Source organism: Strigops habroptila, chromosome 6 (assembly GCF_004027225.2).
Source record: "Strigops habroptila isolate Jane chromosome 6, bStrHab1.2.pri, whole genome shotgun sequence".
NCBI classification, from domain to species: Eukaryota; Metazoa; Chordata; class Aves; order Psittaciformes; family Psittacidae; genus Strigops; species Strigops habroptila.
The window spans coordinates 36,881,850-36,897,602 of NC_044282.2; the positions used below are offsets into that span (position 1 = coordinate 36,881,850).

Genomic DNA, 15,753 nt, shown 5'->3' on the forward strand with positions numbered 1-15,753 from the left:
TTAAAGATAATCCTCCTAATTTCTATGTTGTGGAACAGCAATGGTTATCATCACTACATTTTAAAAATATTTCTTACATACAATCCTTTCTCAAAAAAAAAAAAGAAAAAAGTGTTTTCTTACAGTTTCATAGAAATTTCAGTAATTGACTGACAGTATGTCCTGGGTTCAGCTGTAGCAGTCATTTTTCTCCTTCTTAGTAGCTGGTGCAGTGCTGTGTTTTTTAACTTTCAGCCTGGGAACAACGCTGATAACACTGATGTTTTTAGTTGTTGCTAAGTAATGTTTATTCCAACCAAGGACTTTCTCAGTCTCATGCTTTGCCAGGGAGGAGGGGAAGCCGGGAGGAAACACAGACAGGACACCTAACCCAAACTAGCCAAAGGGGTATTCCATACCACAGCACGTCATGCCCAGTATATAAACCGGGGAGGGTTACCCGGAAGGCCCAGATCACTGCTTGGGTCAGGCTGGGTATCGGTCGGCGGGTGGTGAGCAATTGTATCCTCTCCCCTTGTTATTTCACTAATCGTTATTATCATTGGTGGTAGCAGTAGTGGTTTTGTATTATACCTTAGTTGCGGGACTGCTCTTATCTCAACCCGTGGGAGTTACATTCTTCCCATTCTCCTCCCCATCCCTCCGGGAGCGGGGGAAGGAAGAAGGCGGGGGGAGTGAGCGAGCAGCTGTGTGGTTCTGAGTTACCGGCTGGGCTCAAACCACGACAGTTCTTTTTGGCGCCCAACGTGGGGCACGAAGGGTTGAGATAACGACAGATCTGACCAGAGTGTGTCTAATCATATTTGTGATAAGCATTCATTGTTACTACTCGTCACAATGGTGATTATTTGGCTCTCAGACTTGTTGCGCTTGATCTCAGAGTTTCAGCATGTTGTGCCTTACTTACAGCCACTATTTGCTGTTTTAGTGTTTATCGGCTGGGGGGCCTGGGCTAAGGTTCTTGTTTCACTGTACTTCATGGTAATGACTTGTAATACAATAGACTATCGTGGCCTGAACAAAGTTACACCACCATTGAGTGCTGCCGTACCGGACATGCTAGAACTTCAATATGAACTGGAGTCAAAGGCAGCCAAGTGGTATGCCACAATTGACATTGCCAATGCATTTTTCTCAATCCCTTTGGCAGCAGAATGCAGGCCACAGTTTGCTTTCACTTGGAGGGGCGTCCAGTACACTTGGAACCGACTGCCCCAGGGGTGGAAACACAGCCCTACCATCTGCCATGGATTGATCCAGACTGCACTGGAACAGGGGCAAGCTCCAGAACACCTGCAATACATTGATGACATCATCGTGTGGGGTGATACAGCGGAAGAAGTTTTTCAGAAAGGGAGGAAGATAATCCAAATCCTGCTGAAGGCCGGTTTTGCCATAAAACGGAATAAGGTCAAGGGACCTGCACAGGAGATTCAATTTTTGGGAATAAAATGGCAAGATGGACGCCGCCAGATCGCCACAGACGTGATCAACAAGATAACAGCAATGTCTCCACCAACTAACAAGAAAGAAACACAAGCTTTCTTAGGTGTTGTGGGGTTCTGGAGAATGCACATCCCAAATTACAGTCTGATTGTAAGCCCTCTCCACCACGTGACCCGGAAGAAGAATGATTTCAAATGGGGCCCTGAGCAACAACAAGCCTTTGAACAAATTAAACGAGAAATAGTCCATGCAGTAGCCCTTGGACCAGTCCGGGCCGGGCCAGATGTGAAAAATGTGCTCTATACCGCAGCCAGGGAGAATGGTCCTACCTGGAGCCTCTGGCAGAAAGCTCCAGGGGAGACTCGAGGTCGACCCCTTGGCTTTTGGAGTCGGGGATATAAAGGATCCGAGGCCAGCTACACTCCCACTGAAAAGGAGATACTGGCAGCCTATGAAGGGGTTCGAGCTGCCTCAGAAGTGACTGGAACTGAAGCGCAGCTCCTCCTGGCACCCCGGTTGCCTGTGCGGGGCTGGATGTTCAAAGGCAGGGTCTCCTCTACACATCATGCAACGGATGCTACATGGAGTAAGTGGGCCGCACTAATTACACAACGACCTCGAATAGGAAATCCCAGTCGTCCAGGAATTCTAGAAGTCATCATGGACTGGCCAGAGGGCAAAGATTTTGGGATGTCACCAGAAGAGGAGGTGACGCGTGCTGAAGAGGCCCCACCATATAATGAACTGTCAGAGAGTGAAAAGCAATATGCCTTGTTTACTGATGGGTCCTGCTGTATTGTGGGAAAGCATCGGAGATGGAAGGCAGCTGTGTGGAGTCCCCTGCGACAAGTTGCAGAAACTGCTGAAGGAGAGGTTGAATCGAGTCAGTTTGCAGAGGTGAAAGCCATCCAGCTGGCCTTGGACATTGCTGAACGAGAAAAGTGGCCAGTACTTTATCTCTACACTGACTCATGGGTGGTGGCAAATGCCCTGTGGGGGTGGTTGCAGCAATGGAAGCAGAGCAACTGGCAACGCAGAAGTAAACCCATCTGGGCTGCTGCACTGTGGCAAGATATCGCTGCTCGGGTGCAGAACCTGGTGGTGAAGGTACGCCACGTAGATGCTCATGTACCCAAGAGTCGGGCCACTGAGGAACACCAGAATAACCAGCAAGTGGATAAAGCTGCTAAGATTAAAGTGGCTCAGATAGACTTGGATTGGCAACATAAGGCTGAATTATTTTTAGCCCGGTGGGCCCATGACACCTCAGGCCATCAAGGCAGAGATGCAACATATAGATGGGCTTGTGATCGAGGGGTGGACTTAACGATGGACACTATTGCCCAGGTTATTCACGAATGTGAAACATGTGCTGCAATTAAGCAAGCCAAGCGGTTAAAGCCTCTCTGGTATGGAGGACGATGGCTGAAGTACAAGTATGGGGAGGCCTGGCAGATTGACTATATCACACTCCCACCAACCCGCCAAGGCAAGCGCTATGTGCTTACCATGGTGGAAGCAACCACCGGCTGGCTGGAAACATACGCTGTGTCCCACGCCACTGCCCGGAACACTATCCTGGGCCTTGAGAAACAAGTCTTGTGGCGACACGGCACCCCAGAGAGAATTGAGTCAGACAATGGGACTCATTTCCGGAACAACCTCATAGACACTTGGGCCAAAGAGCATGGCATTGAGTGGGTATATCACATCCCCTACCATGCACCAGCCTCTGGGAAAATCGAATGGTACAATGGGCTGTTAAAAACTACACTGAGAGCAATGGGTGGTGGGACTTTCAAACACTGGGATACACATTTACCAAAAGCCACCTGGTTGGTCAACACTAGGGGATCTGCCAACAGGGCTGGCCCAGCCCAATCAGAACTTTTACGTACTGTAGAGGGGGATAAAGTTCCTGTGGTGCACATAAAGAATTTGTTGGGGAAGACAGTCTGGGTTATTCCTGCTTCAGGTAAAGGCAAACCCACTCGTGGGGTTGCTTTTGCTCAGGGACCTGGATATACTTGGTGGGTAATGCGGGAAGATGGGGAAGTCCGATGTGTACCTCAAGGGGATTTGATTTTGGGGGAAAACAGCCAATGAACTCAATTGTACGCTGCTGCCTGCTCTATAACACTTTTATAGCCCACCAGCTAGATATCTTCAGGTCGCCAGCAACTGACCCTGACTTCCCTCTGATCATCACCTCAACAAAGAATGAATTTTGAGGAAACCAGACGAGCTCAGCAGTGACCAGACGAGTTTGGCGGTATCATCAGCAGGCAACAATCCAGCACTACATACCGTCCCTCCTGCCCTGAAAGACTATTACAAGAGATGGAGCCTGACATCATGGACTGGATGAGTTCAGCAATTTTACAGGGATTGGTCCATGGACTAGGGAATGATATCTTTCTCTGTGTGTGGGTGTGGGTGTATATATATGTGTATATATGGGACAGGGGCGATGGTGTGCTGAGAGATGTGGGATCTGAGCATGACGTGAATGGTATGGAATAAGGGGCGGATACTGTCCTGGGTTCAGCTGTAGCAGTCATTTTTCTCCTTCTTAGTAGCTGGTGCAGTGCTGTGTTTTTTAACTTTCAGCCTGGGAACAACGCTGATAACACTGATGTTTTTAGTTGTTGCTAAGTAATGTTTATTCCAACCAAGGACTTTCTCAGTCTCATGCTTTGCCAGGGAGGAGGGGAAGCTGGGAGGAAGCAGAGACAGGACACCTGACCCAAACTAGCCAAAGGGATAGTCCATACCATAGCATGTCATGCCCAGTACATGAACCGGGGGGAGTTACCTGGAAGGCCCAGACCACTGCTCGGGTCGGGCTGGGTATCGGTCGGCGGGTGGTGAGCAATTGTATCCTCTCCCCTTGTTATTTCACTAATCATTATTATCATCGGTGGTAGCAGTAGTGGTTTGTATTATACCTTAGTTGCGGGACTGCTCTTATCTCAACCCGTGGGAGTTACATTCTTCCCATTCTCCTCCCCATCCCTCCAGGAGCGGGGGAAGGAAGAAGTGGGGGGAGTGAGCGAGCGGCTGCGTGGTTCCGAGTTACCGGCTGGGCTCAAACCATGACACAGTAATTGATGATTATAGTTCTGTTCCAGCGAAAACTACACCAATTATCCAGCTACCAAGTTAGGCCTTCAAGTCCAGTTACGCCTGTTTGGTGTAACATAAGAACATTAGATTGACCTCTGATTTTTAGCCTTTGTTTCCAAAAGACTCAATAATATTCCTAGCATCTCCCAGCAGTGCACGGTGCTGGCTAGAATTAGCTGAAACAGCTTATTAAATGTGGTTTCTCAAACTAAATTAGTTTGTAAATTAGTAAATCAAGTCATCACAACCTGAAGCAGGAGCTTTGAAATAGGACAGAAACCACTAATCTTTTATTCCTTACTCTGAAAATATGGCAAACTTTCATTAGCAAAATCTATGTGTTAAAACTAAATAACTAATGCAAACCTGAAATACTGCAATAACTTAAACACAGCAGTTCTGTAGAAGATAGTTTTCCACACTCGCAAGAGAGTTAAAATTTCTAAGCCCTGATTGATTACAGAGGGTAACATAAAGCACTCCTTCACTATAAAGCAGCTATCGGCTTAACAAAGTAATATGGCTGAAACAAAATCATAAAATAGTATGAGTTTGTAAAAAAAGCTGCAGATTTTTCCTCCAACTGAAAAGTCAGATAGCCAACTCATCACAGTTCCTTGTGTTTTTCACACTTCTCAGCTTAAACTCTACAACAAATACTCACACAACAGGTAAATTCCAGAAGCTTCCCAAAAGTATTTTAAATAGATGCAGATAACCTGCATCCTGAGAGACATTTCTATAGAATACATTCATTGCTTTAAAATCCTACACAAGTATTATCAGATTTCAGCAATAACATTATGCATCAGATGAAATAAGATGTCTCTAGTTGCAGTTGTATTAAAGAGTACTAATGGAAATGTTCACATAAGCGTATCATGACTTTTCACTGCACACTAAATAATTTTATAGACTCCAGTTATATTCAAAATTAAAGAAATATAAAATTAGCATACTAGCAGCTTCTTAAAGGAACGCCTTTTTACTTCAGAGTGTTTGTTTACTAAGCGCTCATGGTCAACCTTGATATTAAGGTGGCATGGCAGTCTAAGGCTTTAAAAGCATTTTTTGAAAGCAACCTGAACTACCTTCATATTACTCCATGCCGTATTTTTTAGGACTAAAGTTCTGTGCATGCTACATGATCACCAACTTTTAAACCCTGTGAAGAGTCTCATATTGTAAAATTAGTATTTCCTAAATTCATCACCAAATTACTAACAGAACATTTACATACAGTATTTACTGTAAGTGTCCTAACTGGATTTGATACCTGAAGCATTCCTACAATGAATGCTGTCATTTTTCCCTGACATGTTCTGACTTATCCTCATTTTAGTTCTAAGAAAAGAAAAAATAAAAAACCAAAACCAAACCAACCACAAACCAGTATTTCGCTTATTTTAACAAAACAAATGTTGCAAAATGTTGTGTGAGAAAATACTGGTACAAAGAGAAAACACAGTTGCGTGTATGGGGCTAACATTTTGAGTGAAAAGCCATGTTACTCTCTATGTGAGAAACAATTTCAAAATCCTCTAGGAGAAATTTATTTACCATGCACATCACATGCTAAATTCCGTTTAAAAGCAACGAACCTCCAGCTCATAACAAAATTTTCAATTGTTGCCAGCAGTTTTGACAGGGTTTCTGGCATTCTTCAGATGGAAGCAAATAAATTTAAAAATCAGAAAGGTCTCTGTCCAACAGTGTCACTAAACAATGCAACAAAAGTTGTAAAAATCAGTATCAGACTTACCGCCAGTGCTTTAGATAGCTTTGTTCTATAGTTATTTAAAACAATTGCATCGATATCCTTAAGCGGCACATATGCGAAGCCGTCTTTAATAAACACTCTTCTGGCTCTAAACAGATCCACAGCATCTACAAGTCCAACCTAAGAAAGAAGAAAACCCCACATTGTAGAATAGCAAAATAATGCAGTAACAGCGTTTACAACCCTAAGATTTAAGGTGGAGCAGTACAGCTTTAAGTCATTCTCTGTCTTTTGGCACTCCATCCAGGCAAAATGCAAAGAGTTTGAAATTAAGTGTTGACTTTGGAATAGCTGATCATTATTTTGGCAGAAAAATTGTTTACTTGCAGAAAGTCATGCAGCTAGGCAAAATAAGCTACTTTAAAGCTTGTGTCTATGATTATTAGCCCAATTATGTAGCTTTGCATCATTTACTGATTTGATATTTGAAAATGGCCTTCTGGTGGCCTTCTTTTTCAGGCATCTTGAAATATTTTACTCATGTAAAGCTACATATCTTGGAAGTAGATCTGGAACCCAACCAACTTCACTCCAAAGAAGAATCAGGGGTTTCCATTAGACAGTTATTTCCTCTCCCTTTGCTCTCTTGCAAAAAAAACCTTCAGACTAATACAAGCAGACCAAACCTAGTTTCAGCAACAGATGTTTGAGAATGCCTCCAAACTGAATGGTCTGTCAGCCAGGCAAGTTAAGTCAATTGTCCAAGAAACATTAAAACTTAACACCATTTTTGTTGTGAAAGACAAGTGATGGCAGAAGAGGACAGAAGACAGTAATGGTAGTTCAAAGCTCCCAGTCCCTCCCTCTACCCTTATACTGACATGAAGAAAAGAAACTCTTATTAGCCTCAGTTGAGACATTAACTGTTAGCAATAGTATTATGTAAATTTAGTAACTCCAAGTTTAACTGAAAAATAATGAATGCAAATCTGTGGAATTTAGGAGTTTATACTTACCTTATAGAACATTTGTTCTTTTACTTTGGTCATAGTGAAGCCAGGAGTTGATGTAAGCAGCTCATTTGCCAATTCATTTTTCACATCTTCACTAATCTAAAATTAAGAGCTTGTTTTAAAACTGATGAAATACTTCAGAATAAGGCTTTTTTTTTTTTTTCATTAACACAAGCTAAAAGATTACCTAATCTGTGAATATACCATCCTTTTAGTTGACAAGGGAAAAAGAATTACATATTCAGTGAGTGATCACTAATAATTAATTAAGCAGAAACCAGCAAAACACTAATGATCAATAGTGTTAAATAACCTTCCTTCTGAAGCCATAGTGCAGATATTAAAATATAATAATTTTAAGCATCAACACAAAACCATATTTTTTTAAAAGTCAGCCTTTTAAAAGCCACAAAATAAAACTTGTGATAAATTCTGCTCACATCTAGATTTACTGTATGCATTAAAATAAAGCATGATGACTTGATGGCAGTCAGTAAGGACTTAAACAACTTTGTCAGATTTTTGACAAAAACATCAGTTTCAGCTCATTTTTAAATCCAGACTTTAAAAAAAAACCAAAACAAAACAAAAAAAAAAAAAACCCCGACCAAAAAACCACAACATGTCATCTATGGTATTCATCTTGTTCTATAAACGTGAGCGTTTTTCCAGTTCTTGAAACGGGCAAGTTAAGCAGCAGTGCTCCAATTTAACAACTTGAACTATTTAAACCAAAATTTCTAGCTTGAAAAATCACAGGTAATCACATTATATATTTATATATAATATGTATTTATATTATATCATAATATAAAAACTTAAAATACTGCACATACATAACTATATATGTTATGCTTTTTTACTACTTAATAGGGCACCAAATACAGCAGAAAAGCCACACAAAATTAGTACATTGTAATGAGTTTACTAGGCAATAAATCATTTCAGGGTTTTATACAATGGAAAATAACAACAACAACATTTGCAATCAATTTGCTCTGCCTAAGCTCAAGCTTTAAAGTCTCAAAAAAGTAATAAAATAAAATTAAAAAAAAAAACCTAAGTAATCTACTTTGATAAAACAGATCATACAGGCTGGTAACCCAGCAGTGATACTTAGTAACATAATTACATGCAACAACAGTCTTAAATATTTGCACAATATGTTCTTGATAAAATACAATGGAAGTAGTCTCTGACTGAAAGGGATTAAGAAGGTATTATTCTGCGTTAAGAAACACAGAATACCTTCCCAAAATATAGATGGACACAGATGTCACCAAAGCGTAACACACTGTGTGACGGTGCTCCAATAACTATGGAGGGGTGATACAAGGCTGCAGCCAAGACAAGCTTTTAGAGACTCATCAGGAACCAAGCTGAGGCAATCACATGCACTAGATACCCACCCAGACTCCAAACACAGGATAAAACAGACACTCAGCATCATTCATCTGCATGGAAAGGGATGTGCATAAACAGTTCAGTTTCTTTTCTGAATGGAACAGAATACCTAATTTGTTGACCAACACTTCTATGTGGTTAAACAGGCATTTAAAACTTTTATCCTTCTTCTCAATTGAAAGACTGAGAAAATGAAACAAAACGAAGTCCCACTTTTCTTGGAAGTCGTAGGAAGGACTCCTTCACTTCAAACTTAGAGGAGGAGTAGTTCAGCAAATCCTCTCTATGAAAGTGATTTGATGGATGCATATGAAATGGCCAAGGCAGGGATGTTTAGAAGGCTTATGGTTACCCTGTCTGCATCTTGATCTTGATCTAGATGCAACTGCAGTACTCTCAGGAAAATCAGCTTTAAAGAACAGTAAGAAAGCTGCCAGCAAGGCAGAAGAATGTAACTTTGAAGTCAGGGGAAATACACAGTAGCATTATTTCCACATGTGAAAATCTAATGCTCAGAGAAAAACTGGCTGTATGGTGAAGATTTTTAACGAAGTAGCTGTATCAAAACAGTTAAATGTGTTTGTGTAAATAATTTGAGAAAACACTATCTATAAAATACTCCCACTAACGATCTCATCCTTGTTAGTCTTTGAAAGATTCCCGCTTTTCAAACATGACATGCAGAAACCATATACAAATTTCACACAGGGCTACCAAAACCCTGCTACTCCTTCCAGATGATATATTTCTTGTTTAAATAACTATAAATCTAAGTCACCATATGAGCCTGCAAGCTTGCCTTTCACCTAGTACACACCAAAGTTTTCATTTTAATTCTAGAATAGTGACTTCCATTTTTCAAATGTAACAGGTTTAATGCTTTTCCAGTTGAAATTGCTTGTAAAAGCCCAGCCTACCATCGATGAAACTGTCTTCAAATAAAAACAGTGAAACATATTGCATAGCTACAGTGGTTACAATTGCATTATTTCTTCTAGGATATCTCACTAAATAAAACATGAAACCAAGCCAAGCATTCTTTTTTTTACAGACAGGCATTAAAACAATCCAGTCACTGCTTTACAGAAAAAGCTTGCAATGTTGGGGGAGAATGAGAAGGGGGAAAAGCAAGGATTCCTTTGTTTTTCAAAAACCAATTAGCTCATTTTCATCCACAAAATCATTTCATTCAGTATTACATTTAATTTCAAGGTGTCTTTACCTCTTAATATGCATATAAAATAATTATACTGACTCCAAACTTCACAACCTGCCTAGAACCTTCTTCAGTAGTAATTTGACCATACCAATCTTGTACAGACGTAAAGTCACAGTGATTTTAGATTTTCTTGAATCCCACTAGCAAAAAATTTAGCACTGTTGCGGTAAAAATGATCCTGGCGAAACCTCCAGAAAAACAGGTTAGTGGATCATGACTACAGATTTGGATAAGATTACGACCAGTGTTACCAAAAACACAGTTCCATCAGAAATTGTATTTTCTAAACAAACACAGATACTACTACAAAGCAATATTTACTATATAAATAAATAATATTATAAAGCTGTTAAATAATTTACTTCCTACAGCCTCAAGTACCTTATCACAGTTAGGCAAACCTTCAGCAGCCCTACAACCACTTTACTCCTTGCCTTTTCACCAAATTCACATTGCCTTCATGTTTTCAGCTACTGGAGAGAAAGGAAGAAGAAACAAGGATATTCCTAGCCCCTAAGTAAAGCTGGGAGATGACTCCAGAATGTTTTTAAATATAAAACTTGCTTTTCTAAAGACTGGAACATTAAAAATAATTGATATTGGCATTAAGGATTTCACCATTTTCATGAAAAATTGAGTAAAACTGACTGAAGATGCAGTTCAATGAAAATAAGCTCCTTACAGTCTGAACTCAAACTCAAGCTTTCAGTTAGGTCATGCCTGTGCCTCTGCACACACAGAGCATCATGAAACATGCACCCCATTTCTACTTAGTTCACGGAAGCTGGAAAGACCTTTTTTTTCCTCCCCCCCTTTTTTTATTTTAGTAAGAACACTAGAGTTTGTACATTTAATAACCTCACTTCTAAAATGGCACCTGCAAGAACACATTCCGGTAATCATTAAAAAATTAGACACAATTAAAGACATCTTTTAGGATTCTAATCAAGATCAGAAAGATAAACAGACTGTGTAACTCGTGACAGAGCTCAATGATGTTTGCCAGGTAAAATACGGGAGATTCTAAAATAAATAAACAAACAGAATTCTTTTGAGGGTGTCACCTGGTGCTCATCTGACCCTTCACACTGAACTGTGTATTCAACTCACAGCACAGAAAATAACTCACTAGTTTTGCCTCATTTGTTACCAGTCTAGTTAACTGAAACTGCTCATCACCAAGTCATCCTTCACTCTGCACAAGCAAAAAGTAACACCAGGAAAAGGATCTTCCCTTTTCAGTGACAGTGGGTCATGTATCGTAGCTTGAAACAATTCAACACTTCATTAAGTTTTTGAGACTTAAAAAAGACTAGGAAAAAAATCAAGACATGAAAAGGGAAGGCATAAGAAGAAAGGAAGGAAGCAGATTTGGGACAAGTTGCATGATTTCTAGTTTTCTTGCTTTCTACATGCAGTTTATTCATGGATTTTTAATCACAGAATTGTCCCGGAAACACAAAGACACATAAATTTAGATTAAAATGTTAATAATTTAATATGTAAGGCTTGGTTAAACAAACACTGGCAGTGAGCCAGTCCAAAAACTTCAAAATACATTTTATAACCCTGCTCCATTTTAATGAAGAGATGAAGATGCATGCACACATTGTACTACTATATATGCACAACTGCTTACTTTGGCTGTTTCTAAGTTTCCCAGTAGGGAACAAGAACTCAATGCAGAAGTCCTTTCCTTTTCCAAGGCTCAGCTTCAGGTGTTTACAGGCACAGTTCTCTGGTGTCCTTAGAAAGTGAACTTTAGAACTTGCTTTTAGTTACCGAGCAGCTGGTACTCAAGTGGCACAACACCCTTCTCAAAAAGGGATGGCATCAGTACCTCTGTACTACACTATATTTCAATTTTAAGTATGAAACAGACAAAGCAGTCATTTCCTAATCAATCTTCTCCATTGCCACACATCACAGTACAAACTAGGCTAGAAATAGAATACAAAAGTATTAACTTAGATACCATTAAATTTAAGAATATGAATTTAAAGTGTATTCAGCCAGTTAATGAATACTAGCTCGATTAGGAAAGGACATCATTCCCAGCTGTCCTAACAGTTAAAAGCAGGGATAGACTTTAAAACATTTCAGAGGTTCGAAAATCTGATGACTCTTTTTAAGAGGTATCAATTCGATTTTAGCCAGACACAATGAATTAAAAAGAAAATCCTATTTCCCATGGTACTACAACTTACTATTTTAGCTCAAGTTCAGGTTGCTGGCACCCCTTAAAAACATAAAGGGCTGTACTTGGAATATTATATATTCTTATCCATCAACTGAAATGTTGTTTGGGCTTTTTTTAAAGTCAGGAGTCGGCAAGGAAAGGATGTTTTATGGATCTTCCTCAACTATGCAGCTAATTCATGGTTACCATAATCACAGAGAAAACTCAGAGACACAGGTCCAGTTTCCTACATTCCTGACAAACACTCCCCTACATCCATGAAAAGGGAAGCTAAACAAAACAATTACTACAGATTACTTCAAATACATATTACATTACATACATATTAAGTCACACATGACTGAAGAGCTAATGGAAGATCCTTATGAGAAATATGGCAACAAGTTTTCTTCCGTTCACAAATAAGGATGCTAACATCAGACTCAATTTTGCAGAAACTTATTAACAAATGTTTCTCTAGATTCAATCACAGGACTAGCAGGGAAGAGTACTTCAATGTTTGCAGACCATTTTATAAAGCTTATGTCCAAAACAGCAGCTAGTAAATTCTACTTGCAGTGTAATTACATCCTCCACAAACTATCCTATCAGCTTTTATGCTGCTGTACTAAGGAACAATATAAACATTTCCAAAGTTACTGTCTGCGTTCACTGCAATGTGAGGAATAAATTCATTTTGGAAACATTCTTAACCTTAACTACTACAAAAGAACTTAATGCCTTCATTATCCAAAGAATTTATTTTCTTCTTGAATAACATATGGACATCATTTTACAAAACGCACTATCGATTTCCCAATTTTCTCTTTCCTTTTGCCCAAAAAGAACATCTGAAATATTTACAGAAAAAGAAGACACTCAATGACACCATTCTCCTTGTCTTTCTTTACTACATTTCTTACAGGAATTCAAAATTACTAATTGCTAAGAACTGAGGATCTACAAGAATCACGTTAGGAACTGCTCTTCTTTCATCATTTCCAACTCACTAGATAAAAAGCAGTCAAGTGTGACCTGGTCAACCACGAAGTGCTAGAACACATCATCACACAAGAAGTGTGGGTGCCCTTCCCACTTCTTCTGTCGTAAGCTGAAGAACGTGGTGTAGAAGATACCCATTATCCACTGCATTTCTGGTACAGCTGCTGCTTCATATTACTTTAGAAATCCAGGGTTACAGCAGAACATTTGCACCAGGATTCAGACTGTATTCCAAATATTGTCTGGTTGTTTTCAGCACAGTTTTATTCATCATCTCATTTGTATTGCAGTCTTTTTTGAAATTTTTATTTCAAAGCACGTTCACTTTTTCAAAGCAGGAAGAGAATACACTTTAAACCACAAAAAGTGTGTATAGCCCCCCGCACAGGAAGATTCAGCCTTAAACAGGACCTTTACAGTCCACTGTAATTCAAACGATAAACTGCTCAAAGCTATTTAGTAAGAATCATAGTACTCTAGTGCATTAATGGGGGCATAAGTAACTGTACAGTTTGTGGTTTAGTTTTACTTTAGTTTCACAAGTCAATTTTAAGCAGTAAGAGCTATCTTCTGAAGGTCCATTTAGACTTCTACAGATAATCAACATCTGTTTCTAATCAAAATGAGATGATTACCATATTAAAACTTTTAATTAGCATTTTGTATCATTTACAAACTGTTGTTCATTACGTTTATGAAGGTGAAAAGGGACATCCCCAGTAGCTATACATTGTTCAATCACATCTACTGCTTAATTTCACAATTTTATAGAACATCACCAACACCATATGTGCAAATAAATACATGCAACTAGAATTACTGCAGCAAAATGTTGGTTTTCTCCATTACTAATAACAAAGTAATGTTTACAGTTCAAAGATCCATTAAAGAAGGATAAAGAGACCTGTTCTCATCTATCCTAACAGTGCACACAAAAAAAAAAATGGCAAGCGCACATTCTCCACTCCTTCCAGCCAACATTTCTCCCTCTTAATGAGATGTGTTTATATTCTACTGCGAATCAAGCTTTATTTTGAAAGTCTGTAAGAAAACATCATAATTCATTTTAAGCTTAAATGTTTTAATCAAACCTCACCCCATCTACCCATTGCTCACAACGTTCACTTGCTAGAATACTCAGATTGCTTTGCAATCAACCTAATTATTCTGGGTTGCAGCCAGTTAATGACACTGCTTTGCAGAAGATGTTACTTTGCAAACAGACCTGCCAGTTGGCCTACCAAATCCTCAGACTGCAGTACAATTACCTAAAGAGTACGATGTACTGGTTGAACTGGATTCCCACGCTGTTAATACTTCCGAGGAAAGAGGTCTCCCTAGGATTTTCTTCCCAATACATAACTACAGTCAACTACAAGAGGTAGCCACAAACGTAGATATCAGTGAGAGCTTTTCTTTCTATGGAACAAAAAACAATTTTAAAAAAGGAATAGTCAATTCTGAGACAAAGCCCCTACCTGGTTTCACTTAAATCTGTCTCCTGAAACTTGAGTGAGGAATTTATTACTTCCTTTAAGTTCTCTAGGACAAGAGTAACCTGTTACATTTGTAAAAGCGCTAATGGTGTACATGTTTCACTGGCTTACTGAACAAACTCTAGCATTTAAAAAAAAAAACAAAAAAAAACAAACAAACAAAAAAACTACACCCAAAAAAACCAACCCTACTTCTAAGTCTTTCCACATGCAATTTCGTTTCTATTATGACTTCAGGCATGGAGCTATGTGATAGAATATGTATTTTTACTTTGACAGTAAGGCACTATTTCCCACTTAAATATGCATCCCTTCTGACCTTTCCTGTCACCTCTAAGACAAGCATCATTGGTTTTCAAGCCAGGGGACAAATGTAAGATTCAAGCAGCCGGAAACCACAATAAAATTCAGAACCACTTCCTTAACAAATGTAAACAGCAGCCTACTTGGATATAGTTACTGCTTTGGCTTGGTTTAAGCTTAAACACAGTAACATTAGGTTGCAGACTGTTTCCACTTTTAAGCATTTTCCCCCCATCCTGTTTGCGAAGGGAAAAAAAAATATTATTTCATGCTTATGAAATGAAAACCCACAAACCCAATGAGAACAACATTTTGGTTTATACATCTGGTACCAAAATGAATAATTATATTCACAGACTTTTAGTGGCTAGACACAATATCGAGTATTTTCTTTCACCCATATCTGTCCTTACTAAAAACACAAACTAGTTTCATTCTCATTAACCCAAATCTGACTTTAGGATCTTCCACACCTAATAAAGGCAGCCATCATTTTTTTTTTCAGCAGCTAACCTACAAATATTTATACAACTGCCCCACTACTGAGATAAATGTTTTTGAAGAAAGTGTAATAGTGATATCAGAAAGTCTCTCAGAGGAGTGCTCTGATCATAAAAATGGAAATTAAAGAAGTTTAATTTCTACTGCTTAAAGCTGCTAGAAAAGCACTTCAACTGCAACATCAAAGAGCTTCTGTGGAAAAAAAAATTATCACTAATGCATTTTGCTCTTTCATTTTGCAGTTCTTATTCTTTCGTCTCAGATGCTGGTAGATGCACTACAGAGCATTAGCTCCCCCAGCTGACTACTCCCATCTGCTGTTTATTCCCCATTACTAAGGTCCA

At 39.2% G+C, this 15,753-nt stretch overlaps 1 protein-coding gene across 2 annotated transcripts in view; it reads right to left on the reverse strand.

The window, feature by feature from the left end:
* PRIM2 (DNA primase subunit 2) overlaps positions 1 to 15,753 on the reverse strand; it is a 120,879-nt gene that overhangs the window by 91,242 nt on the left and 13,884 nt on the right. For both annotated transcript variants that reach the window (XM_030490552.1, XM_030490554.1), the window contains 2 exons: positions 7,309 to 7,404; positions 6,335 to 6,472 (listed from right to left, as the gene is read on the reverse strand). In XM_030490552.1, coding sequence (XP_030346412.1) covers positions 6,335 to 6,472; positions 7,309 to 7,404 — 234 coding nt within the window. The remainder of the gene's footprint in view (positions 1 to 6,334; positions 6,473 to 7,308; positions 7,405 to 15,753) is intronic.